This window comes from Artemia sp. Qi Xiang Cuo, chromosome 5, assembly GCF_049724085.1.
Source record: "Artemia sp. Qi Xiang Cuo chromosome 5, ASM4972408v1, whole genome shotgun sequence".
Lineage (NCBI taxonomy): Eukaryota > Metazoa > Arthropoda > Branchiopoda > Anostraca > Artemiidae > Artemia > Artemia sp. Qi Xiang Cuo.
Genome location: NC_142798.1, coordinates 56,913,826 through 56,940,752, shown reverse-complemented (window position 1 = coordinate 56,940,752; position 26,927 = coordinate 56,913,826). Strand labels below are relative to the sequence as shown.

The 26,927-nt window shown below is 35.4% G+C and overlaps 2 protein-coding genes across 3 annotated transcripts in view; one reads left to right on the top strand and one right to left on the bottom strand.

Annotated features, from left to right (window-relative positions):
- MCTS1 (malignant T-cell-amplified sequence 1 homolog) overlaps positions 1 to 17,250 on the bottom strand; it is a 126,903-nt gene extending 109,653 nt beyond the window's left edge. The window contains exon 1 of the mRNA XM_089088920.1: positions 17,201 to 17,250. Coding sequence (XP_088945046.1) covers positions 17,201 to 17,211 — 11 coding nt within the window. The 5' untranslated portion in view covers positions 17,212 to 17,250. The remainder of the gene's footprint in view (positions 1 to 17,200) is intronic.
- A 209-nt stretch (positions 17,251 to 17,459) lies between these two features.
- The window catches only part of unc-45 (unc-45 myosin chaperone), a 45,013-nt gene continuing 35,545 nt past the window's right edge, over positions 17,460 to 26,927 (top strand). The window contains exons 1-2 of one of the 2 annotated variants that reach the window (XM_089089755.1): positions 17,460 to 17,563; positions 21,907 to 22,039. In XM_089089755.1, the coding sequence (XP_088945881.1) occupies positions 21,944 to 22,039 (96 nt within the window). In that variant the 5' untranslated portion in view covers positions 17,460 to 17,563; positions 21,907 to 21,943. Of the gene's footprint in view, positions 17,564 to 18,066; positions 18,104 to 21,906; positions 22,040 to 26,927 lie in introns of those variants that run through there. The other variant, XM_089089756.1, reaches the window with a different exon arrangement.

Here is a 26,927-nt window from a genome sequence, read left to right as displayed (position 1 = left end):
AACATTGATTTTAGCAATTTGAAAATTGCAACTCTTATTGCAGTAACCTTTTTTATTTCAAAGGTATTAGGAGATTAGGGTATTAGGAGAAATTTTAAGGTAAATTCCTAAGTTTTGGGAGGGAGGATCTTGGGTGGGGAGAGGGGAAATACTTTTGATTGGGGAGATTGTTTTCCTTTTTTAGAGCTTCTAGAAAGGACCTCTTGAAACCCATTATCATCATTTATAGTGACATTAGCCCCTACACTGATCATTGTCCTATTCTCAGAATTGGAGCTATCATGTGAACTTTGTGATAATGAGCATGACCAGCCAAGATGGGCATCAATTTCACTGGTATTTGGGGTGGGATCTGGGGGGACTTTTTTTTTTAGGTGTTCTATGCATTGCCTATTGGAATAAGCTTTAAACTAAAACAAGAAAGGATATTACAATGATAACAGACCGCCTGCACTCTACTGTGGGGAAAACTTCACCATCCACAAAAAAAAACACCACAGTATGGCCCTGAGGAGGATTTTGAGCAAAATTGGTTCGGTACAACTACTGATAAATCGAGATAATAATTCACAAGAAATTTATTTGTAAATTTCTTAAAATGTTGCTGTTGTGTGCCCACATTAGGTACCATAAGGAAAAGAAATAATTCATGGAAAAGAGAGAATTTTTATTTATCTTGAACCTATTTCATGTTTACTTTTTTTCAAAACATCTGCCCTTTATTATTTAGTCGGAAATAAAAAAAAAAATTCCCCCGAACGTTTACTTGGAGAAAAATACATTAGGTAAATCTAATAATTAAGTAAATATACAAATTCTAGCTTCTAACCTTCTAATTACAAATTTGTTTTGTTAGACCAAAAATGCCATAACTCATTTTTTAAGTCCTATTATTAATCTATTTAGCCCTTTTCCTTTTGCTTCACTCTGTGGGCTACAGAGGTACTGGCTTGATTGCCTCATATTTATTAGATATTTTCAGATATCTTTCAGTAGATCTTTCGACTCTAGGAGTTCAATTATGAGATGATAGATGTTGATTTCTATGCTCTGTGTGCAGGTATAGTTGGCTAGGCTCTTGGCTGATAGTGAGATTTTGTGGTGTTTGAAGCATTTTAGCAGTTTACAAAGCAAGGTATGTTGTGCGGACGTCAGCATATCACATTCAAATAGGCAACGGTCAATTGTTTCATCATTCATATTACAATACCTGCAAAGAGGGGACAGGGGAATTGAACTACTTGAATTAGAAAACTTATATGAGAATGCAAGAAATTTTCGTCCATTTGTTCCCGAATGAATTCTATCATAAATTTTAGAAAAATACTTATTGGGAAAGGGGGAAAGGATAGGATTAATCTTATTAAAATTAATATCTGATAGTCTCCAACAGTAAATATCTCTAATCGGGATTGGTCTCCCATGTGGCTGGTCAATATTTATAGCATTTTTTGCTATTTCATCAACCTGATGATTAGCACTTATACCAGAGTGTCTAGGAATATGCTGACAATAAGTCCTTATGCCACTTGAAGCAAGATTATCTATAATACTGAGACAATCATGAGTGTCAGTGTCAAAATTATATTGAAGAGCTGATACCAGTAGCTTAATGCTTGATATACACTTGGAATATACAATAATATTATTTGAATTTGCAATCAAAGGTTGGTTTTCCTTATTCTTCTTCTTCTAATTCACAGCAGGTGGGCTATTCAGTTGGTACTATTTAGCCCTCTTCTTTTTGCTTCACTCTGTGGGCTACAGAGCTACTGTCTTGGTTGTCTCTTATTTATTAGATATTCTCAGATATCTTTCAGTAGATCTTTTGACTCAAGGAGTTCAAATATAAGATGATAGATATCGAAATCTGTGCTCTGTGTGCAGGTATAGTTGGCTAAGCTCTTGGCTGATAGTGAGATTTTGTGGTGTTTGAAGTATTTTAACAGTTTACAAATCAAGGTATGTTGTGCAGACCTCAGCATATTACATTCAAATAGGCAATGGTCAATTGTTTCATTATTCATATTATGATGCCTGCAAAGAGGGGAGAGGGGAATTGAACCACTTGAATTAGAAAGCTTATATGAGAATGCAAGGAAATTTAGTCCATTTGTTCCAGAACAAATTCTATGATAAATTTTAGAAAGATACTTATTAGGAAAGGGGGAAAGGATAGGATTAATCTTATTAAAAATAATATCTGATAGCCTCCATCAGAAAATATCTCTAATTGGGATTGGTCTCCCACTTGGCTGGTCAATATTTATAGCATTTTTAGCTATTTAATCAACCTGATGATTACCACTTATGCCAGAGTGGCTAGGAATAAACTGAAAATAAGTTTTTATGCCAGTTGAAGCAAGATTAGCAATAATACTGAGACAATGATAAGTGTCAATGTCCAACTTATATTGTGGAGCTGAGGCCAGCAACTCAAGGCTTGATACAGAGTCGGAGTAGATGATAATATTATTCGAATTTGCAATCAAAGGTTGGTTTTGCTTAAGGTGTTCTAATGCCATGATTATGGCATTTAACTCAGCAGACATTATAGATAAATTATTAAATAATCTTTCACCCATTGCAATTTTCAGGTGAGGAATGAAAACACCAATTGCAACCTTCTCATTCATTTTTGACCCATCAACGAATATTTGGAAGTGATTTTTATAGGTAATTGTATTAAGTTCTGCAAATTTTTTCTGGACAAAAGCAATGGGGGTTAAATTTTTATTCCATTTTGAAAATTCAGTATTTATTATGGGAAATGACCAATTCCATGGAGGGGATTGGGGGAAAGTAGGTGCAATAAAATTTGCAGGTACAGGGAACTTCTTTTGAATATTGGCATACTCATCTGCAATACCTCTATACATGGCTGGATTTCTTAACCAATTATGTAATGTATGTGAGCTATTTGATTCAATTTTTGTAGGATATTTTGTCAAGAGAAAGCTAAGTCTCTCCCTTATTGTTGTTAATCCACTCTCCATAATCAGAAAATTGGTGCTTGTGGGTTTCCTAAGACCAAATATGAGACGTATTATATCATTTTGTGTTGTTTCAACTTTTTACATGTGGGTCTTTGCACATGCACCATAGACGATGAGCCCATAGTCAATATGGGGTCGTATATGTGATTTATAAAACTGGGGTAAGGTTTTCTCCTTACAATCCCAGGGTGTGGAAAGAAGTCTTTTTAGTATATTTGCTTTTCTATAGCATTTTTTTATTGTGTTTGAAATGTGGAGGTGGAAATTAATTTTTTGGTCAAGCATGAGACCTAGGTAATTAATATGATTATCTTCTGGAATAGCTGTTATATTTAGAGTTAGTTTTGCATTAATATGGCTTTGCTTCCGGTGAAATTGGATTATTTTTGACTTGGTGGGTGCAATGGGTAAATCTGAATGCTGAGAGAATTTATCGAACTGGAAAAGTGACTTTTGCAGATTTGACTGTGCTATCTGGAAGGTGTTGCCAGATGACCATAGCACCAGATCATCAGCATATTGTAGATTCGTGTGGGGTAGGTTCATGTCCCAGAAATATAGGGCAAATAGGAGGTAACTGAGGACTGCTCCCTGAGGTAGGCCTTTGGTTATTGTCTTTTGGGGTGAAGAGGCTGAACCAACACAAACGATGAAACTTCGCACTTCTATGAACGATTTAATAAAGGATACTAGCTTAGGGGTACTCCAAGGTTTGCAAGTTTATTTAAAAGGATTTGGTGGTTCACATTATCATATGCCCCTTCAAAATCTAGGAAAGCTGCCACTAGGACATTAATTTTTGAGAAAGATTCATTTATTGCATTTGTTAGCAAAATGAAAGCATCTGTTGAGGAGTGGTGTTTCCTGAATCCAGTTTGAGTGTGTGGGATCATATTATTTTTTTCAACAAACCAGAGGAGTCTTTGATGAATCATTTTCTCCATTATTTTTCCCATCACAGGTATAATCATTATGGGCCTATAAGACTCAGGGTTATCTTTTGGTTTATTTTTCTTTAGGATTGGTATGAGGGACGAACATTTCCATATATTGGGGAACCTAGAAGATGCCCAAGCATGATTATAACAATTTAGCAGTTCTTGTTTGTATGAAGGTGTGAGATTCTTTATCCATGTAGGGTGTATATTGTAATAGCTGTTGCTAGTTTTGGACCTAATATGATGAATTCGATTATTCAAGTCCTGGATTGAAAATGGATTGGTTATGTACTTGGATCCTGGGAATGGTAGGTAACTTTGATTCATGGAAATTTTGGACAGTTGGCTTTGATTATTTGACGTTAGATTATTAACAAAATTTGTTGCAAATAGTTTAGCTTTACCATTATCATTGTCATAATGGGTATTATTATGTATAAGCTCATACAGGAGTGGGTTGGGGGAAGTCTTTTTCCCACAAATGTGGCTTATGACTTTATGTACAATTGGCTCATGTGTTTCTCTGGAGAAATTATTTGCAAAATTATTCCAGTATTTATATTTAGCATCTAATATTGTCCTTTTAGATTAGATTCTGCTTGTAATTTTTTTAAGTGTGTAATAGGTGATGGTTTTTTTATGAATTCTGTCTTAGCTGCCTTTTTTATCATCCATTTTTTTAGGTACTCATTTGTCCACCATGCTTTAGGAATTTGTTTAGGGAATGTTTTCTTAGGCGTTGTCTTGGTGATAGCATGATTAGCTGTATTTACTAGTAAAGATGTCAAGGCTTCAGCATGTGTGTCAACTGTTGTGTTAGAAATGCATGAACTTTGGGTGAAACTTGTAATTTCATCATTTAGCTTATTTTAGAACATAGACCAATTTGCTTTAATGTTCATATATTTGGAGGTATGAGATAAAGTTTCAGCAGGTTCATTTAGGGAGCAAACTATAGCAAAGTGGTCAGTACATAGACTATCAATTTTATTTATGTAAATTTTGTTCAAAAAATTTGATGACACAATTTGTAGGTCAATTGTGGAGAATCTGCCACTTTTGGGGTTGAAATATGTGTTCAGGTTTGGAGGGGTAGCAACAGCTAATTCATTATTATTTGAAGTCATATTCTCAATGAATTTACCAGCTTTATTTGCTGGTTTATTCCCCCAAAAAAGGCTGTGGGCATTGAAATCACCACAAATAATGATATTTTTTAACATATTAGAATTATTTATATAATTAAAGAAATCCTTTGCATCTGTAGTTTGGCCATTAGGGTTATAAAAGCATATTATGTAGGTTTTTAAATTATTCAGCCAAACACTGATACCAATTACATCAACATCATTTGCAGAATCTGGAAAATTGATGCCACAAAATTTTATATTATTATTAACTAATAAAGCTACCCCACCTCCTTTTCTCTCTGAAGATCTATCCTTTCTCAGGATAGTATATCCCGGAGACTTAATTTTTTGATTTTGGGGTAAATGAGTTTCCTGGAGGCAAGCAATATTAATGGAATTATTATTCATAAATGATATTAGTTCATTTAACTTATTTTCTGTGAGTGATCTTACATTCCATTGGAGTATTGATATATGGTGTGTTATTGATTTAGTCTTCATATGACAGCGTATCAATAATCAGCTCTGTTAAAATTAGAGCAAGGTCTTATTTCGCTTGAATTAGCAAAACATAAGGGATGTAGATTTTTGATAATTCTGCAAAGCTTTTTGTTTTCTGTATTTGATGTATGCTCATGGCCTGAACTGCATTACAGTTTAGAATGAATAAGCATATATTTGGGGATTGCATTTTTGGTTGTGCATCCTGTTTGTTGGTTAAGGGGTTGATTCCTGGTAGTGTTACTGGTTTGTTTCCTCTTGGGAGGGGGGGCCAGGCTGACCTCATCTCACCGGACAAGGAGGCTTGTTGGCTTGGGGATTCCTTCTGATAGGGATTTGAGCTAGGGGGCTTAGAAGATGGTGTTTTATATGGGGTGCTTGATGCATTGGGGGTATTTGACTTGGGGGTTTTGGTTGGTTTCGTTACAGGCTTTATTTGGTATTGTTGGGCAGCATTTGCTTCCATTGCTGCAAAGGGGTATGGGATGGCTTTCTCTGTTGATATTTGGAGTGTTAGAGCTCTTTTCTTGTATGCAGGGCATAATGATTTATTTGTAGATTCATGTGGGCCTTTGCAATTGATGCATGTAGGCTGAGTGTTGTTTAGGATGGAAAGATTTACAATTACTACACTCTTGGAGAATTTCATTGCATTTGTTTGTCGTGTGTCCCAGTTTGAAACACTTCTGACACTGGATAGGCTTAGGTTTGTATGCCTTGTGTGGTTTGATTTGCCCAAATAGGAATAATTTTTCTGGGATATCAATTTTATCCTTCAGTATGAATAAGAAGGATCTACTGGTTTTTAGGCCATTAGAGTTAGGTTTTCCAAGTTGGGTAACATCCTCAACTGGGATTGTGTTTCCAGCCCTATCTGAGAGGTCTTCTTTTAACTCCTGAGTAGATATCTCTGGGGGAACATTATAAACTACTATTTTTGTTGGTGATTGTTTTGGGTTCCAATTAGATGCAATAATTGGGGTATTCAGAAGGGATTTAAGGTTAATTATTGTATCTGCTGATTTCTGATCTTCTACTGCTATTAGCAGAGATCCATCACGGTTAATGTTAAGAGAGACCATTGATTTTATCAATTTAAAAATTGCAACTCTTATTGCAGTGATCATTTTTATTTCAAAGGGGGTAGTGGGAGTAATTTTAAGGTAAATTCCTAAGTTTTTGGAGGGAGGATCTTGGGCAGGGAGAGGGGAAATGCTTTTAATTGGGGAGATTTTTTTCCTCACATTTTTAGAACTTCTAGAGAGGACCTCTTGAAACCCATTATCATCATTTATGGTTACATTAGCCCCTACACTTATCATTGTCCTATTCTCCAAATTGGAGCTATCATTAGAACTTTGAAATAGCGTGCTTGACCAGCCAGGATGGGTATCTTTCACTATGACACTTTCACTGGAATTTGATTTGGGATCTGGGGGGACTTTTTTTTTGTAGGACTTCTAATCATTGCCTATTGGAAAAAGCTTTAAACACAAAAATAAAACTAAAACAAGAAGGGAAAATACAACGATATCAAACCGTCTGCACTATACTATTGGGAGGATAAATACCACAGTATAGCCCTGAGGATGAGTTGAGCAGGATTGGTTTGGTACAACTGCTGATTAGAAGCGATAATAATCACAAGAAAATATATTTCGATTTTCTTATAAGGTTGCCCTTTTCTTCTTCTATTTAACAGCAGGCGGGCTTTTCAGTAAAACTATTTAGCCCTTTTCCTTTTGCTTCACTCTGTGGACTACAGAGCTACTGGCTTGATTGCCTCATATTTATTATATATATTCAGATACCTTTCAGCAGATCTTTCAACTCTAGGAGTTCAAATATAAGTTGATAGATGTCGATTTCTATGCTCTGTGTGCAGGTATAGTTGGCTAAGCTCTTGGCTGATAGTGGGATTTTGTGCTGTTTGAAGTATTTTAACAGTTTACAAAGCAAGGTATGTTGTGCAGACGTCAGCATATTACATTCAAATAGGCAATGGTCAATTGTTTCATTATTCATATTACAATGCCTGCAAAGAGGGGACAGGGGAATTGAACCACTTGAATTAGAAAGTTTATATGAGAATGCAAGGAAATTTAGTCCATTTGTTCCAGAACGAATTCTATGATAAATTTTAGAAAGATACTTATTGGGAAAGGGGGAAAAGATAGGATTAATATTATTAAAATTAATATCTGTTAGCCTCCATAGGTAAATATCTCTAATTGGGATTGGTCTCCCACTTGGCTGGTCAATATTTATAGCATTTTTAGCTATTTCATCAACCTGATGATTACCACTTATGCCAGAGTGGCTAGGAATGTACTGAAAGTAAATTTTTATGCCATTTGAAGCAAGATTATCAATAATACTGAGACAATGATAAGTATCAATGTCCAACTTATATTGAGGAGCTGAGGCCAGCAACTCAAGGCTTGATAAAGAGTCGGAATAGATGATAATATTATTCGAATTTTCAATCAAAGGTTGGTTTTGCTTAAGGTGTTCTAATGCCATGATTATGGCATTTAACTCAGCAGACATTATAGATAAATTATTAAATAATCTCTTGCCCATTGCAATTTTCAGGTGAGGAAGGAATACACCACTTGCTACCTTCTCATTCATTTTTGACCCATCAACAAATATTTGGAAGTTATTTTTATAGGTAATTGTATTAAGTTCTGCAAATTTTTTCTGGACAAAAGCAATGGGGGTTAAATCTTTATTCCATTTTGAAAATTCAGTATTTAATATGGGAAAAGAACAATTCCATGGAGGGGATTGGGGGAAAGTAAGTGCAATAGACTTTGCTGGTACAGGGAACTTCTTTTGAATATTGGCAAACTCATCTGCAATACCTCTATACATGGCTGGATTTCTTAACCAATTATGTAATGTGTGTGAGCTATTTGATTCTATTTTTGTAAGATGTTTTATCAAGAGTAAGCTACGTCTCTCCCTTATTGTTGTTAATCCACTCTCCATAAGCAGAATTTTGGTGCTTGTGGGTTTCCTAAGACCAAATATGAGACATATTATATCGTTTTGTATTGTTTCAATTTTTGCATCTGGGTCTTTGCACCATAGACAATGAGCCCATAGTCAATATGGGGTCTTATATGTGATTTATAAAACTGGAGTAAGGTTTTCTCTTTACAACCCCAGGGTGTGGAAAGAAGTCTTTTTAGTATATTTGCTTTTCTATAGCAATTTTTTATTGTGTTTGAAATGTGGAGGTGGAAATTAAGTTTTAGGTAAAGCATGAGACCTAGGTAATTAATATTATTATCTTCTGGAATAGTTGTTTTATTTAGAGTTAGTTTTGCATTAACATGGTTTCGCTTCCCGTGAAATTGGATTATTTTTGACTTGGTGGGTGCAATGGGTAAATCTGAATGTTGAAAGAATTTTTCAAACTGGAAAAGTGACTTTTGCAGATTTGACTGTGCTATCTGAAAGGTGTTGCCAGACGACCATAGCACCAGATCATCAGCATATTGTAGATTTGTGTGGGGTAGGTTCATGTCCCAGAGATATAGGGCAAATAGGAGGCAACTGAGGACTGCTCCCTGAGGTAGGCCTTTGGTTATTGTCTTTTGGGGTGAAGAGGCCAAACCAACACAAACAATGAAACTTTGCACTTCTATGAAGGATTTAATAAAAGATACTAGCTTAGGGGATACTCCATGATTTGCAAGTTTGTTTAAAAGGATTTGGTAGTTCACATTGTCATATGCCCCTTCAAAATCTAGGAAAGCTGCCACTAGACATTTACTTCAAATAGCATTCTTCTTCTTCCTCTATTTAACAGCAGGCGGGCTTTTCAGTTGATACTATTTAGCCCTTTTCCTTTTGATTTCAATATAGGTTTTATTTGGTGTGATTGGGCAGCATTTGCTTCCAAAGCTGCAAAAGGGTATGGAATGGCCTTCTCTGTTGCTATTTGGAGTGTTAGTGCTCTTTTCTTGTATGCAGAGCATTGTGATTTATTGGTGGATTCATGTGGGCCTTTAGAATTGATACATGTAGGCTGAGTTTTGTTGCAAGTTGTCAACTCTTTAGGATGGGAGCTTTACAATTACTACAGGGTAGGAGAATTTAATTGCATTTATTTGTTGTGTGTCCCAGTTTCAGACACTTCTGACACTGGATAGGCTTTGGCTTGTATTCCTTGTGTGGTTTGATTTGCCCAAATAGGAATAACTTTTCTGGGATATTAATTTTTTCCTTCAGTGTTAATAGGAAAGATCTACTTGTTTTTAACCCATTAGAGTTGGGTTTACCGAGTTGAGTGACATCTTCTACAGGGATTGTGTTACCAGCCCTATCCAAGAGCCCTTCTTTTAACTCCTGAATTGGTAATTCTAGGGGAACATTATAAGCTACTATTTTTGTCGGGGATTCTTTTGGGTTCCATTTAGAAGAATTAAATGGGGTACTCAGGAGAGATTTTAGATTAAGTATTATATCTACAGATTTCTGATCTTGGACAGCTATTAGCAAAGATCCATCACGGTGAATGTTAAGAGAAAACATTGATTTTAACATTTTGAAAATTGCAACCTTTATTGTAGTAATCTTTGTTATTTCAAAGGGGGTCTTAGGAGAATTTTTGAGGTAAATTTCTAAGTTTTGGGAGGTGTAATCTCGGGCTGGAGTAGTGAAAATACTTTTGATTGGGAACGTTTTTTTCCTTTTTTGGTGCTACGATCAAGTACCACTTGAATTTTAATCTAAACTAAGGGAACAATATCAACAACATTCGTAAATATACCATTATCAGAATTTTAGCTTTTATGTGGGCTTTTTGATAGAGCTTGACCAGCCAAGATGGAGCAAAAATGAATTAATTTCATTAGTATTTAGGGTGGGATCCGGAGGGACTTTTTTAGGGGGAGTTCTTTGCATTGCCTATTGGAATAAGCTTTAATCTAAGCAGGGAAGGATAATACTATGATACAAGACTGTCTGCACTCTACTGTGGGTAAAACTTCACCATCCACAAAAGAAACACCAAAGTATGGCCCTGAGGAGGATTTTGAGCACGATTGGTTCAGTACAACTACTGATAAATCGAGACAATAATTCACAAGAAATTTATTTTTAAATTTCTTAAAGTGTTGCTGTTGTGATATGGTTGCTGTGTGATATGGTGTGATGTGTTGCTGTTATCCCAAGTCTATTTTTAATAACTTCTTCTTCCTCTCCTATTTCACAGCAGATGGGCTTTTCAGTTGATACTATTTAGCCCTTTTCCTTTTGCTTCACTCTGTGGGCTACAGAGCTACTGGTTTGATTGCCTCTTATTTATTAGATATTCTCATATATCTTTCAGTAGATCTTTTGGCTCAAGGAGTTCAAATATAAGATGATAGATGTCGATTTCTATGCTCTGTGTGCAGGTATAGTTGCCTAGGCTCATGGCTGATAGTGAGATTTTGTGGTGTTTGAAGCATTTTAACAGTGTACAAAGCAAGGTATGTTGTGGAGACGTCAGCATATTACATTCAAATAGGCAATGGTCAATTGTTGCATTATTCATATTACAATACCTGTAAAGAGGGGACAGGGGAACTGAACCACTTGAATTAGGAAACTGGTACGAGAATGCAAGAAAGTTTATTCCATTTGTTCCAGAACGAATTCTATGATAAATTTTAGAAAAATACTTATTGGGAAAGGGGGAAAGGATAGGATTATTCTTATTAAACGTAATATCTGATAGTCTCCATCGGTAAATATCTCTAATGAGGATTGGTCTCCTATTTGGGTGGTCAATATTTATAGCATTTTTTGCTATTTCATCAACCTGATGATTACCACTTATACCAGAGTGGCTAGGAATATACTGAAGATAAGTTCTTATGCCACTTGAAGCAAGATTATCTATAATACTAAGACAATGATAAGTGTCAATGTCCAACTTATACTGAGGAGCTGAGGCCAGCAACTCGAGGCTTGATAGTCAGTATAAGTCAGAATAAACTATAATATTATTTGAATTAGCAATCAAAGGTTGGTTTTCCATAAGGTGTTCTAATGCCATGATTATGGCATTTAACTCAGCAGATATAATAGAATCATTATTGTACAATCTCTCACCCTTTGCAATTTTCAGGTGAGGAAGGAATGCACCACTTGCTACCTTCTCATTCATTTTGAACCCATCAACAAAGATTTGGAAGTGGTTTTTATAAGTAATTGTATTAAGTTCAACAAATTTTTTCTGGACAAAAGCAATGGGGGTTAAATCTTTATTCCACTTTAAGAAATCAGTGTTTATTATGGAAATCGATCAATTCCATGGAGGGGATTGGGGGAAAGTAGGTGCAATAGACTTTGCAGGTACAGGGAACTTCTTCTGAATATTGGCATACTCATCTGCAATGCCTCTATACATGGCTGGATTTCTTAACCAATTATGTATGGTGTGAGGTATTTGATTCAATTTTTGTAAGATGTTTTGTCAAGAGAAAGCTACGTCCCTCCCTTATTGTTGTTAATCCACTCTCCATAAGCAGAAACTTGGTGCTTGTGGGTTTCCTAAGACCAAATATGAGACGTATTATATCATTTTGTGTTGTTTCATTTTTTTGCATCTGGGTTTTTGCACATGCACCATAGATGATGAGCCCATAGTCAATATGGGGTCTTATATTTGATTTATAAAACTGGAGTAAGGTTATCTCCTTAAAGCCCCAGGGTGTGGAAAGAAGTCTTTTTAGTATACTTGTTTTTGTACAGCATTTTTTTATTGTGTTTGAAATGTGAAGGCGGAAATTAAGCTTTTGGTTGAGCATGAGACTAAGGTAATTAATATGATTATCTTCTGAAATAGTTGTTCCATTTAGAGTTAGTCTTGCATTAACATAATTTTGCTTTTGGTGAAATTGGATTATTTTTGACTTGGTAGGTGCAATGGGTAAATCTGAATGTTGAGAGAATTTTTCAAGTTGGAAAAGTGACTTTTGCAGCTTTGACTGTGCTATCTCAAAGGTGTTGCCAGATGACAATAGCACCAGATTGTCAGCATATTGTAGATTCGTGCAGGGGAGGTTCATGTTCCAGAGATATAGGGCAAAGAGGAGGCAGCTGAGGACTGCTCCCCAAGGAAGGCCTTTGGTTATTGTCTTTTGGGGTGAAGAGGCTGAACCTAAACAAAGAATGAAACTTTGCAATTCTATGAAAGATTTTATAAAAGATACTAGCTTGGGGGGTAGTCCAAGGTTTGCAAGTTTGTTTAAAAGGATTTGGTGGTTCACATTGTCATATGCCCCTTCAAAATCTAGGAAAGCTGCAACTAGGACATTATTTTTTTAGAATGATTCATTTATTGCATTTGTTAACAATATGAAAGCATCTGATGAGGATTGGTGTTTCCTGAAACCAGTTTGGGTGTGAGGGATCATATTATTTTTTTCAACAAACCATAGGAGTTGGTAATATATCATTTTCTCCATTATTTTCCCCATCACAGGAGTAATCATTATGGGCCTATAAGACTCAGGGTTATTTTTGGGTTTATTTTTCTTTAGGATTGGTAGGAGGGACGAACATTTCCAGATATTGGGGAACATAGATGAAGCCCAAGCATGATTATAACAATTTAGAAGTTCCTGTTTGTATGAAGGGGTAAGATTATTTATCCATGTAGGGTGTATATTGTCATAGCTGCTGCTAGTCTTGGTCCTAATATGATGTATTGCATTAATTCATTTCCTGGATTGAAAAGGGGCTAGTTATATACTCAGATCCTGGGCGTGGTTGGTAACTTGGGTTCATAGGAATTGGGGACATTTTGCTGCAATTATTTGATGTTAGCTTATTAACAAAAAGAGTGGCAAATAACTTAGCTTTTTCATTATCATTGTCATAATGGGTATTATTATGTATAAGCTCATACAGGAGTGGGTTTGGGGAAGTCTTTTTTCCACAGATATGGCTTATGATTTTATGTATAATTGGCTCATGTGTTTCTCTGGAGCGATTATTTGCAAAATTATTCCAGTAGTTATATTTAGCATTTATTATAGTCCTTTTTAGATTAGATTCTGCTTGTAATTTTTTTAAATATGTAGTAGGTGATGGTTTTTTTTTATGAATGTTCTCCTAGCTGCCTTTTTTGTTCTCCATTTATTTTGACACTCATTTGTCCACCATGCTTTGGGAATGTGTTTAGGGAAGGTTTTCTTGGGTGTTGTCCTGGGGATAGCCTGATTAGCTGTATTTATTAGTAAAGATGCCAAAACTTCAGCATGTGTGTCAACTGTTGTGTTTGAAATGCATGAATTTTGGGTGAAACTTGTAAGTTCACCATTTAGCTTATTTTGGAACATAGGCCAATTTGCTTTAGTGTTGATATATTTGGAGGTATGTGATAGAGTTTCAGCAGGTTCATTTAGCAAGCAAACTATGGCAAAGTGGTCAGCACATAGACTATCAATTTTATTTATATAAATTTTATTCAAAATATTTAATGACACAATTTGTAGGTCAATTGTAGAGAAACTGCCACTTTTGGGGTTGAAATATGTATTCAGGTTTGGAGGGGTAGCAACAGGTAAATCAATATTATTTGAAGTCATACGCTCAATGAACTTACCAGCTTTATTTGTTGGTTTATTCTCCCACAAAAGGCTGTGGGCAATAAAGTCTCCACAAATAATTATGTTTTTCAACATATTATGAATATTTATATACCTGAAGAAATCCATGGCATCTGTAGTTTGGCCATTAGGGTTATAAAAGCTTATTATGTAAGTTTTAGTATTATTCAGCCAAGCACTGATACCAATTGCATCAACATCATTTACAAAACTTGGAAAATTGAGGCCACAGAATTTTATATTATTTTTTACTATTAAAGCTACTCCACCTCCTTTTCTCTCTGATGATCTATCCTTTCTCAGGATAGTATATCCCGGAGACTTAATTTTTTGATTTTGGGTTAAATGAGTTTCCTGGAGGCAAGCAATATTGATGGATTTATTATTCATAAAAGATATTAGTCCATTTAGCTTATTTTCTGTGAGTGATCTTATGTTCCACTGGAGTATTGATATGTGTTGTTGATTTATTTTTCATATGACTGTGTATCAATGTTCAGTTTTGTTAATAGTAAAGCAAGATCTTTTTTTGCTTGAATGAGCATATCATCAGGGATGTAGATTTTTGCCAATTCTGCAATGATTTTTGTTTTCTGTAGTTGATGTATATTCATGGCCTGAACTGCATTACAGTTTAGAATGAATAAGCATATATTTGGGGATTGCATGTTTAGTTGTGCATCTTGTTTGTCAGTTAAGGAATTAATTCCTGGTAGTGTTTCTGGTTTGTTTCTTGTTGGGAGGGGGGGGGGAGGCTGACCTCATCTCACTGGACAAGGAGGCTTGTTGACTTGGTGATTCTTTCTGATAGGGATGTGATCTAGGGGGCTTAGAGGATGGTGTTTTATAAGGGGTACTTGATGCATTGGGGGTGTTTGACTTGGGGGTTTTGGTGTTTCATTATGGGCTTTATTTGGTATGGTTGAGCAGCATTTGCTTCTATTGCTGCAAAGAGGTATGGAATGGCCTTCTCTGTTGCTACTTGGAGTGTTAGTGCTCTTTTCTTATATGCAGGGCATAGTGATTTATTGGTAGATTCATGTGGGCCTTTACAATTGATACATGTAGGCTGAGTGTTGTTGCAAGTTGTCAACTCTTTACGATGGAATGCTTTACAATTACTACATGCTAGGAGAATTTAATTGTATTTGTTTGTTGTGTGTCCCAGTTTGAGACACTTCTGACACTGGATAGGTTTTGGCTTGTATTCCTTGTGCAGCTTGATTTGCCCAAATAGGAATAACTTTTCTGGGATATTAATTTTTTCCTTCAGTGTAAATAAGAAAGATCTACTTTTTTTAGTCCATTAGAGTTAGGTTTACCAAGTTGGGTAACATCTTCAACTGGGATTGTGTTTCCAGCCCTATCTGAGAGCCCTTCTTTTAACTCCTGAATGGGTATTTCTGGGGGAACATCATAAACTACTATTTTTGTTGGGGATTGTTTTGGGTTCCATTTAGATGCATTAATTGGGATATTCAGAAGTGATTTTAGATTAATTATTGTGTCTGCTGATTTCTGATCTTGGACAGCTATTAGCAGAGATCCATCATAGTGAATATTAAAAGAGAACATTGATTTTAGCAATTTGAAAATTGCAACTCTTATTGCAGTAATCTTTTTTATTTCAAAGGGGGTATTAGGAGAAATTTTAAGGTAAATTCCTAAGGTTTGGGAGGGAGGATCTTGGGCGGGGAGAGGAAAAATACTTTTGATTGGGGAGATTTTTTTCCTTTTTTTTTAGAGCCTTTAGGAAGGACCTCTTGAAACCCATTATCATCATTTATAGTGACATTAGCCCCTACACTGATCATTGTCCTATTCTCAGAATTAAAGCAATCATGTGAACTTTTTGATAATGAGTTTGACCAGCCAAGATGGGTATCAATTTCACTGGTATTTAGGGTGGGATGTAGGGGGACTTTTTTTTGAGGAGTGCTATGCATTGCCTATTGGAAAAAGCTTTAAACTAAAATAATAAAGTATAATATTATGATAACAGACCGTTTGCACTGTACTGTGGGGAAAACTTCACCATCCACAAAAGAAACACCACAGTATGGCCCTGAGGAGGATTTTGAGCCCGATTGGTTTGGTATAACTACTGATAATTTTAGATAATAATTCACAAGAAATTTATTAGTAAATTTCTTAAAATTTTGCTGATACTGGGGCTGCAATAAACATATCCAAAAGTCACCTGTGATGCAGATTTTTAACTATACTTGTTCAACCTAAGGTTCAAAATTTCAAACCACTTTATGTTGTTAGGCCATGTTAGCCTAGGCCTGCTGCATGTGACTCTGCTTTCAATTCTGTGACAAGATTTTTGTGACTGAGCCTTTTTTCCTTTGACATATATTTGAAAAAGTGAAGTCACTTTTTTTCAAATGACTGTTTAGCCTAAGTATCTTGTACTTAGCAAGAACTGGGCTCAACTCTAAATAGCAGAGGCTGGTAAGCTGGATTAGTAGTGGGAGATATCACAGGAAGTCATTTGACTTGTGATATTGTTATTGAGGGTACTTTGTATTCAGATCCATGATGAGACCTAAAAAACACTGTATCATTATCACTATAGGGTACTCCATGGATAATTTTATTATTTTTCCTCTTTTCTCTGTCTATTTCAATGTGCAAAGTATCCAGAAATTCAGTTCTAATGACTTGTTTAACCTCATTCTGTACCTGATCTTTTCAAAATTCAGAAATAAGTTATTTAGTTTGGGGTACACTACATTTTGATCATAGTGGAGATTAAATGTTGGTGACTTGCTGCTTGACATTGTCCAGATTATTTCTCAAATCCTGACATATCAAGTTCATGCTCTGGTAGAGGCTAGCTTAGAGTTTTGTCATGGTATTTTCAACAATTTAGATAGGCTAGGCCTACATCCTCCACGGTGGTTTATGGACTGCGTCTTTAATATATTCCCTAATTCAAATCCATAAGCAAGAAATTGAATGCTCAAAAACATAGAATTACAAAAGCCGACAAGTAATGCAGCTATTTAACTTACTTTTTGAACATTTTTATTTATCTTGAGCCTATTTCACGTTTACTTTTTTTCAAAACATCTGCCTTTATTATTTAGTCGGATATGAAAAAGAAATTTCCCCGGAACGTTTACTTGGAGAAAAATACATTAGGTAAATCTAATAATTAAGTAAATATACAAATTAAAAATTAAATACAAATTCTAGCTTCTAACCTTCTAATTACAATTTTTTTTGTTACACCAAAAATGCCATAACTCATTTTTTAAGTATTATACTTTTACTTCAAATAGCAGAACTTTTGACCTCCTTATCCCAAGTCTATTTTTAACTGCTAGGAAAGGGCTGAATTCTTCTAGAATCTTGGAGAATATTCTAGGTTTTTGGTATGTTTAGTCAATTTCTTCATTCTTATGGTATTTCCCATGGATTTATTCGTATTAAGTGCCCCATATTCCGGGAAGTAGCTTAAATAAGTGGTAAAGTTCTACGAAATCATATTATTGAGTTAGGACAAAAGTGAATACACCATTCAATGCCTTTTTTTATGCTGATTACGAATATAATAAGCACTTCTATCGGAAATGAATTTCAGCTGCCTATATGCCAATTCAGGGTTAGGTTAGGTATAGCCTATATAGGGGGGGGGGGCTGAAATTCATTTCCGATAGAAATGCCAAAACTTGAAAAATTTGTGAATATAGGCTATATCTAACCCTGACCCCCCCCCCAAAAAAGGCAATACCTAACCCTGATTTGACATAGATAGGGGGTGGGGGGTGGGAATTCAGTTACGAGAGAAATGGTTATTATATTTGTTAAAAGCATAAAAAAAGGCATTAAATTGTTTATTCACTTTAGTCCTAAATCAATAATGTGATTTCGTAGAACTTTACCAAATAACTTGCCCTGGCCTGCTATTGCTGGTAACTAGCCTAGGCTATTTGTATAATTTAGTTAGTTTTAACATCTATAATTTAGTTTTAACATCTTCACTGCTCCCACCATCTCCACCAACAATACTACCAAGGTAAATGAAGCTGCCCACTTGATCAATCATTTCATTACCCAATGTCACCTTTTAATCTTCACTTATTTTTAGCCTTAGTAACCTGGCCTTCTTAACATTAATTTTCAAACCTATTCTAGGACCCTTAGCTTGCAAAACCTCTAATAGTTTATTCATTTTCCTTAAACTTTCCTCTAAAATACTTACATCGTTTGCTTAAACTAAGTCAAGGAGGCATTTTCCTCCTCCATTTGATTTCATGGTCTCCCAATGCCTTTCCTGTGCTCCTCAAGACAAAATCCATCAAAATAATCTGTATAAATAGGGATAGAACACAAGCTGCTTAACTCCCAATTTAATACAAAACCATCTGCTAACCTCATTTACTACCTTAACTGCAGCAGTGTTATTCTTGTACATAGCACTAATCACTTTAATGTATTTGTCTGGTATACCATACAAGAATAAAACTTTTGCTAAAGCTCTTCTATCAACAGAATGAAATGCTTGCTCATAATCTATGAAACTGAGGACCATAGGTGTTTGACAACTCAGGCACTTCTCAATTATTAATCTAAGAGTGAAAATTTGGTTGACACATCCTCCACCTTTTCTAAAACTGCACTCTGCTTCTCTTAAAACTTTGTCTACAGCATCTCTCAGTCTAAAAAGTATCATATTACTAAGTAATCTGCTACCTGCAGAGATCAGGCAAATGCCTCAATAATTACCACACTCACTTTTATCACCTTTCTTATAAAGCGGCTTAATTAAGGTTTTCCTAAAATATTAGGTGCTTCCCATTTTTCAAAAATCATATTCATAATCTTCAGTAACTTATTTCTAATCTCCAAGCCACCATATTTAAGAAACTCATTTACCACCCTATCAGCACAAGGAGCCTTATTATTTTTTAATCTTTTTAGTACTGTCACTAATTCTTCCTCACAAAACAAATCTTCCTTCACATCTAAGGTTTCACAAACTTTTTCATTTTCCTCTATATGTTTTCCTGCAACTTTATCTCGGTTTAGTAAATTCTCAAAATGTTCTGCCCATCTCTCTTTAATTCTTTCCTTATTGCTAATTGTGGCCCCATTCCTATCTTTAACTGGGCCAAGTCCAGATTGACTATATATATATGTATAATAAACAGCAAAAAGGTCCTTGAGGTTAGCTGCCAAAAAGGCTGGATTAGCAATAAGAACAATTAATTTTCAGTTCAATTTGTTTTATTTACAAACAAAATATAACAACTAAATTGCTAATAACTGCCCCAAAAAAGCCCTTTCATTGGGGTGGCTATTTGAATTTTTTCCAGACAAATAATTAATCAGACTAACAACAAAATTAAATAGATAAAAATAAAAAAATTACATAACCAAAATAAAACTATAATCAATTTCTCATCAACTATTCTATTATATTAATTAATTATTTGAAAAAAACTACGTTTTCTAAAGAGTTAAAGAGGCTGAGTCACAAGTTCGAACCTTAAAACGTACAGGGTTTAGGAGGTACAGTTGGGGGGGTGCCGCCCCCTAAAACCCCTGCTTTTGGAGCCTCTTTTGTTCAGGTTTTTTTTTTGGGGGTCTCCTGCTCCCCTCAACCCCTGCTTTTTCCCTTGCAAAGAAATGCTTTGCAACACAAACAAAGTCTGCTTGATTTTTTTACAGTAAGAACATCCTATTGCATCTCTTTGATTAGAAACAGTACTGAGCCTGTTTGCTGGATTTTTTACAGGAGATTTTTCCCTAACCAATAACAAGCTATAGGCTAATGTGATGAACTTGGTACAGCCAACTGATTGCAGGCTACAGGACTTAAAAAACCTTAACAAAAGAGGCTGCAAAAGTGGGGGCTTTTGGGGGTGGCAGCCTTCCAACTGTACCTCCTAATCCCTGTACGTTTTAAGGTTCAAACTTGTGACTCAGCCTCTTTAACTCTTTAGAAAACGTATTTTTTTCAAATAATTTATGCACGTGTTTGTACAGTTTATTACTTATTAATGCTTGACTAACTGTTAGCTGATTGTGTCAGGAGTTAAAGTTGGGGGGCTGCTGCCCCCAAACCTCCCGCTTTTGAAGATTCTTGTGTTAAGGCTTTTAATTTCTGAATACTCAAATCAAATGTACAGTAAGATTTTCTTTTTTCAACTTTTCTTCAAGCATGTGGGTATACTGCATGTTATCAAAGCAGTGGAGACTTACCTGTAAACAAAAAAAAATTAAGGAACATCCTAAAATGCTTAATTTTTGTACTTTTAAAACCTTTTTTAATTTTCATCAGACGAGATGTAAGGCCCTAGGCCCTAGTAAAGCTTATCCTCTAAATTTCAGCCCGATTGGACAACGTTAAAGGGGGGCTGTGGTGGGAGGGTTGATACTTCTGGCCCACTTTCCCCCATGTAGATAAAGTCAGAGGGGGGTGAAATTTTGCGTGTTTCTTAGTTTGAGCTTAGGCTACAGAATGTGATCACTGCCGTCTCTCTGCAACTGCTAGGACCAGAAATTGCTTAACATTGGGGTGTGTTGCCTCTTTAAAGAGGCACACATGTGCCTCCTTGACTTAAAAAAAAAACTTTCAATGAAATAAGTTTTTTAAAGAAAAGTAATGAACTCCATTAAACCAAAGATGAGCAAAAATAAAATAATCTACCAAGCATAAAACTACCACAAATCAGCATTGATAAATAAATGAAACCTAAAACAAACAGAAATTATAATAAATATCCAAGTCAAACTCAAAACAAGCAGAAATTGACATGAATAGGACTCAAAACCCCTATGCCTCCCCAAGGCCAGAACATAATTTGTACTTTACTGAAAAAAAATACAAAGGAATCTACATTGTGAGTTTAATATACATATTCTGATATTTATTTTTTAAAATGTTAATAATATTTGATTTACTAAAGCTATAAAAGTGAAAACATTTAATTTTTTTCAGTAAAGTACAAATTATATTCTGGTGTTGGGAAGGCATAGGGGTTTTGAGCCCTACTCAAGTTAATACCCTTAGGTTTATTCTTTGAGTGTTTCTGTGCTTGTTGATTCTAAATATAAGGATAATATTGCAGTGTAGAAGTCCAAAATCTTTGGCAGTTATTCCTAGTTCTAGGGAATTATCATCTGAAATTGTATAATTAAAAGTCAAGCTATTAATTTTATGTTAAAATTTAAGAAGTGAACCTAAATTGCTTATTCAAGTTCAATTGAAAAAATGGACATGACAGTGGTTTTTTTTTTCTATGTGATTTAACAAATAATAATTTATCTTTCACCTTAGCTATAGGCCTAGTACTTATTAAAAGAGGCTATACACAAATAAGTCCAAGAACCTGTGTTCATTGCAATACTTAGCTATAAAAAGGAAGTCATCACATTCATGTTCTAGAGGTTTGGGATGGGATATTCCAAGTATTCCTGATGCAGTCTCAGATCTGATAATGCACATAATTGAGAATTGATTTGTGTACAAAGCTACTATCATGAAGTACTGCTCAGTAACTTAAAAGTGGCACTAAAAAATTTAAGGCTTAAGCAGCTATTCTTTTGTAAGATTAGCTCCAAACCCCACTATAATTTAATAAGAAATAAACATTCTGACAAAGAACTATAGCTCAAAGAATGAGAAGAAGCTATAAATTGGCAAACGAAGAGGCGTTCTGCCATGTTTACAGCAAGCTCCCATTGGTGATTATTTATTTTTTATTTTTAGAATTGAAACGAGTGGTACATAATTATTTAAAAAAAAAATGCCTGTTGCTGACTCTGGTCACTTGTATAAGGAAGGAGGCAACAAGCACTTCAAAGAAGGGAACTGGGATTCAGCAATTGAAGAATACTCGAAGGTAATAGTTTTTACTCTTGCTTGTTTTCCGTTGGGCTGCTAGGGCAATTGTATCCATAGGCGCTAGTAGGAAACATTATTTTTAGTGTGGGGTGTAGGGCTCCAAAACCACAAAAAACTGGCTTTATGCATCATTTTTTTCATTATTAAAATACAACCCTTCTGACCAGTTGCCAAGAGGCAAGACTGTCACTTGCATACTACTGAAAACAAATTATGTTTATTTACACTGTGTTTTCTTTTTATTCCAATATAGAATTTCAATATAGAAATTCTATACACATTCCTTCTTAAAGCTTCATGTCTTACCACTACTAAAGAGATGAAGGTTCATCATTTTTGGTTGCCCTTTGCCAGATGCACTATCTCTAACACCTACATTCAAGGGTATTTTCACAACACCACACACGCCACCAATGTTTCACAGCACCACCAGACCTTACCTCATCCACTTAGCCTTCTCAACTGTCCCCACTTACTTGCTGATCTTAACCCTTGCAGAGAAGTGTCAAAGAAGTTTTGCCTCCTTTATAGCAGGACATCTTAACAAATAAAAATAGTAGAAAAATTAACAATTTTCCGAAATTAATATGTTTCTTTGTATGTTTTTTTTATTTCTCTTTTTGCTGTCTATTTCCTTTATTGCAATCTGTTTATTTTATTGGTATTCCTTTTTGAAGTTCTAAGCTCGAGTGTTATGTTTCATATTTTGAGTTTTATATTTCTGACCTAAGATTTTTGTTTCTAATTGCTTGTTTTTAACTAATTTGTTTTATTTTTACTGCTTGAATCAGTTTATGCTTGTGTTTCGTATTTTGATTTTTATATTATTTGATCTGGATCGATTTTGGAGTGGCCTACAAATTTGAGAGCTAATATTGCAAAAGAGCGGCCCAACATCATTTTGCACCTACTTCCACTCTTAGTGTAAACACCTGTATCCAAAAGATACCCTAGTCTCGCTGCCAAAAAGCAAGTATTTCAATTAGAAATTATTAATAATAAAAAAAATGAGATTGTACAATCTAAAATAGAGATTAATTAGAAAGATGCTCTAGATCTTCAGAATCGACGTGTTAGTGTTAATGTAATATGAAAGGGATGGCTGTTGTAGAAAGTTGGGAGGGAGCCCATTCAATTGGAAATTAAAAGGCTAGATGCATTTTTCAGACTGAAAGTGATTGAGGGGCAACTGTACTTCCTTTACCTTTATCTTTTAATCCCGAGTGTCCCCATACCCCCTCCCCCATGGTATTGGATAAAGATTTTCAGGTATTCATTTCTCTCAGAGCCGTCAAAAGGTCCAATAACCATGCCTCTATGGATGACATGGCTCACAAGGGGCCCCAAAATACGCAAATCGCCCATTGTTCCCAAATAATTGTCTTAATAGCTAAGGCAGGCATCTTTGATCTCTTTTTTTTAGTCACAGAGGCAAACGATTACTCATTGGGCAAAGGGGATATAAAGTTTCAGGGTGGCCGAAAATTGTCTGAAAATTAACAGCTTGAAGTTTCTTGAAGTATCCTAAGTTCCTGAACTAAGGGGACCATAATGACCACCAAAAAATGTCAGTTTGAGGTGCATCAGCCAGTTCTTTTTTTTTATTTGCTTGAGCCATATATCTGTATCCTTGGATTATTTAATCCTTGGATTAAAGCGACCCCAATGCATGATAGAAAAAAATGGCTTTGCCCTAAAAGTGGGACCAGGAAAGAGCCAAATTTTTTTTTTTTTTTTTCAGAATGCTTGAACTTTTTGTCTCTAAATCGATGGGACAATGGGACTTTAATTCTCAAAATAAATTTTGAGCGTGGGTTCCCAAAAATAAGTCCAGATAAAATGGCCAAAAAGATTTCTAATTGGGTTGAAAATTGTAACAATAGGTCCTTGACCCAGGGGGATCCTGATACCTTTAACAAACATTGGTTTTACTAAAATTAAGATTGGAAAAATATAATTTCCGGTTAAAGTGTGCCCTGGAAAAGGAGCCAATTCCCTTTTCTGAACAGGTTGAAATTTAGACCTATGAGACTCCTGGTCAAGGGGATCCCAGTACTTAGAAGAAAAACTTGAATAAACCAGATTCACTCAAAAATTTGCCACTTGAATCTTTTTTCTGATTAGCCAGACTGATAATATTCTCAATAAGCCCAGACCAAAATGAGTCTCTGAAATGTGTCTGATTATCCTAGATCAAAAGACTAACAGATTAGGGAGACCCCAAAACAGGTTGATAAATTTAGTGCCTCCAATGCAGGAAAAGAAAAATTGAAACTAATCAGCATTGATTCGTGATGCCCCCAAAAAACGGCCCTAAAATTATTATCGTCTCTGATCCGTTTGAAACTTACAGGATCAGATTGGCCTCAATAAAGACATAACATTTGAAAAAAAAATTCGTTGTGACAATTTTTGACGCCGGAAACAAGGCCGAAAACTTGTTTTCTACGATTGGCTTGAAATTACAAGGCGTTTAGTCGGGACCAAGGAAGGTTCCGTTGGTCCTGTCTAGAAAACAAACAATTGGTATAAATTTTTGCCTGAAACTTTCAGGTTTCCTAGACTGGAAAAAGAAAAATAAATGAAATGAAGAGTGTTGTTTGTATCAATGCGTGACGCCTAAAAATAGGTCAAATTTTTGGGCGCTGATCAACTTCGCAGCCTAATCGGTATGTAGACTGCCAATACAGTCCTATGAGAACAAAATATATAATATTAATGTTGTATTGCGACTTTCGACACTATAAAATGGGCCAAAAGTTGAATCCTTATATCAGCTTGAACTTCCAGGATATGTAGACTGAACCTAAGAGCACACAATTTTGAGCGGAAAATGGCAAAAATAAACTATTGCCGATTGAACATTTTGACTTTATATTTAAATTTAAGTTTACGATGGCTATCTAGAGGAAGAATGTTTCTAAACCTCAAATTGTTATTATTGAATAGATAAAATTTACACGAGAAAATTCATCTGATTAAGCAATGTATTCAACCGTGGGCGCTAGGCGGTCTTTATTCTTAGGGGAAGCTCGTCTGTGTTTAGAAGCCTTGCTTACAAATTTCTGGATACCAAAATGTAATTTCTAGTCCCATTTAGGTCCATTGCTCCCAAAGACCTTGGAATTCGAACATGGGCGTACGTAGCTTCTTATCTAGGGGGGGGGGGGCAGCCAATTCTTTGATGAAGGGCAGGGGGCTGAAGTTATATTGGCAGTTCACAAAACCTTACATTGTCAGCAGGTTCTATTATACCTATGAAATGTTTATTAATAAGTACTCACCAACAATCAATAAGATTCAGCCTTAATTAATCTTCTTGGATTAGTACTAAATATTTCCTAGACATTATGGATAATTGCTTCTTTTTGGACTTTTATTTTGTCCTTCCAGCAGTTTATTTCCAGCTTTTCAACCATCTACCTTTTATCAACTGCTTTTTTGCCATCTACCTTTTTTCAACTGCTTTTTCAGCCATTTACTTTTTCAACCATCTGCTTTTTCAGCCATATCTAGTATAAATTTGAAGTTCTATGGGGGAGGCAGCTGGCCCCCTCTGTTCGCCCTTTCCATACGCCCATGAATTGGAAGGTTCCCAAGATTTATACATATTTTTCTCCAAAGTGACCATCAACATATTTTACTTGTAAAGCATATAACATTGCTCAATCTTAAAAAAAATAATTGTCGGCAGGAAAGTAGAATTCTATTCCAAAATAGAATAGCTGGTGCTGCAAAAAGTTAGCAACGGTTTTTGTATGTATGGAAATATTTTAAGTTTAAAGAACTTATATTTATCTCGAAACAGCTATCAACCGCTTGGAAAGTACTAGATTTGGGTAGAAATTGATTATATGTCAAGTTGTAATCTTTGAAAGGTTTGTGAAATAATCTCTTCTTACGAGGGTCTCGTTGTGTATAATTATATATTTATTAGAAAATCTAGTTCTACTGGAAAATCTACGCATATTTTAACAGAATTCAATAGGAAAACATAACATAAACATACCGTCAGCTAAACAAACATAACAGTTAAACAAACCAACAAGAAGAAAAAATAAATAAATAAAATATACCAAGTTAAATTGATCTGATAAAACGTAAAAGTTACGATGAAACGTCATGATACGATGATACGTAAAAGTGGTAGGCGACACGTAAAAGTAAGTTGATTCACTAAGGGTGTACCCAACCACCAATTAAACAAGAGCTTTAGTCGTATTTTCATTAAGACTATACTTCGATTTTGATTGGTAACATCCATTGTAGGGATGGCCCAAATGGCCATCCATACCAGGAACTCAATGGCCCAAATGGCCGGAAAGCTTTAATAGACAGTTTCTGTGAAAATGCAAATGACATTAGCGAACTTCGCAAATCTGCAAACGAATGGAAGCTTGTGGTCAGGTCTAAAGCTGCAGCAGCGAAAATCGTTGAGAACGCGAAATCTTTAAAGCCTGATCTCAAAATTGCTGTTCGAGAACCCCTGCACATAGCTGTGCTTCGAAATATCCCTGAGGATATAAACTGTGAAGGACTAAAAAATCTAATCCCGAATAGTACGAAGACTGAACAACGCGGAAAATCCCGTTCTTTCAAAGTGTATTTTGACACTATCAGTGAGCTCCACCAATTTCTGACTGTTTCGGTGATTATCGGCTACGAGCGTCTACCTGCTGATCCGTTTAAGTTCTTGCCAAGACGATGCTATAACTGTCACAAAACGGTCACCTTGCTTCCCAGTGTACGACTGAACCTTTATGCTCTAGATGTGCCTCAAATTAACATGGTTCTACGCGAGATGAACCATGCAGACAGCCGACATTCTGCGTTGAATGCAAAATCGGCAGTCACACGTGTTAACAGTGTAAAATGTCCTCAAACAG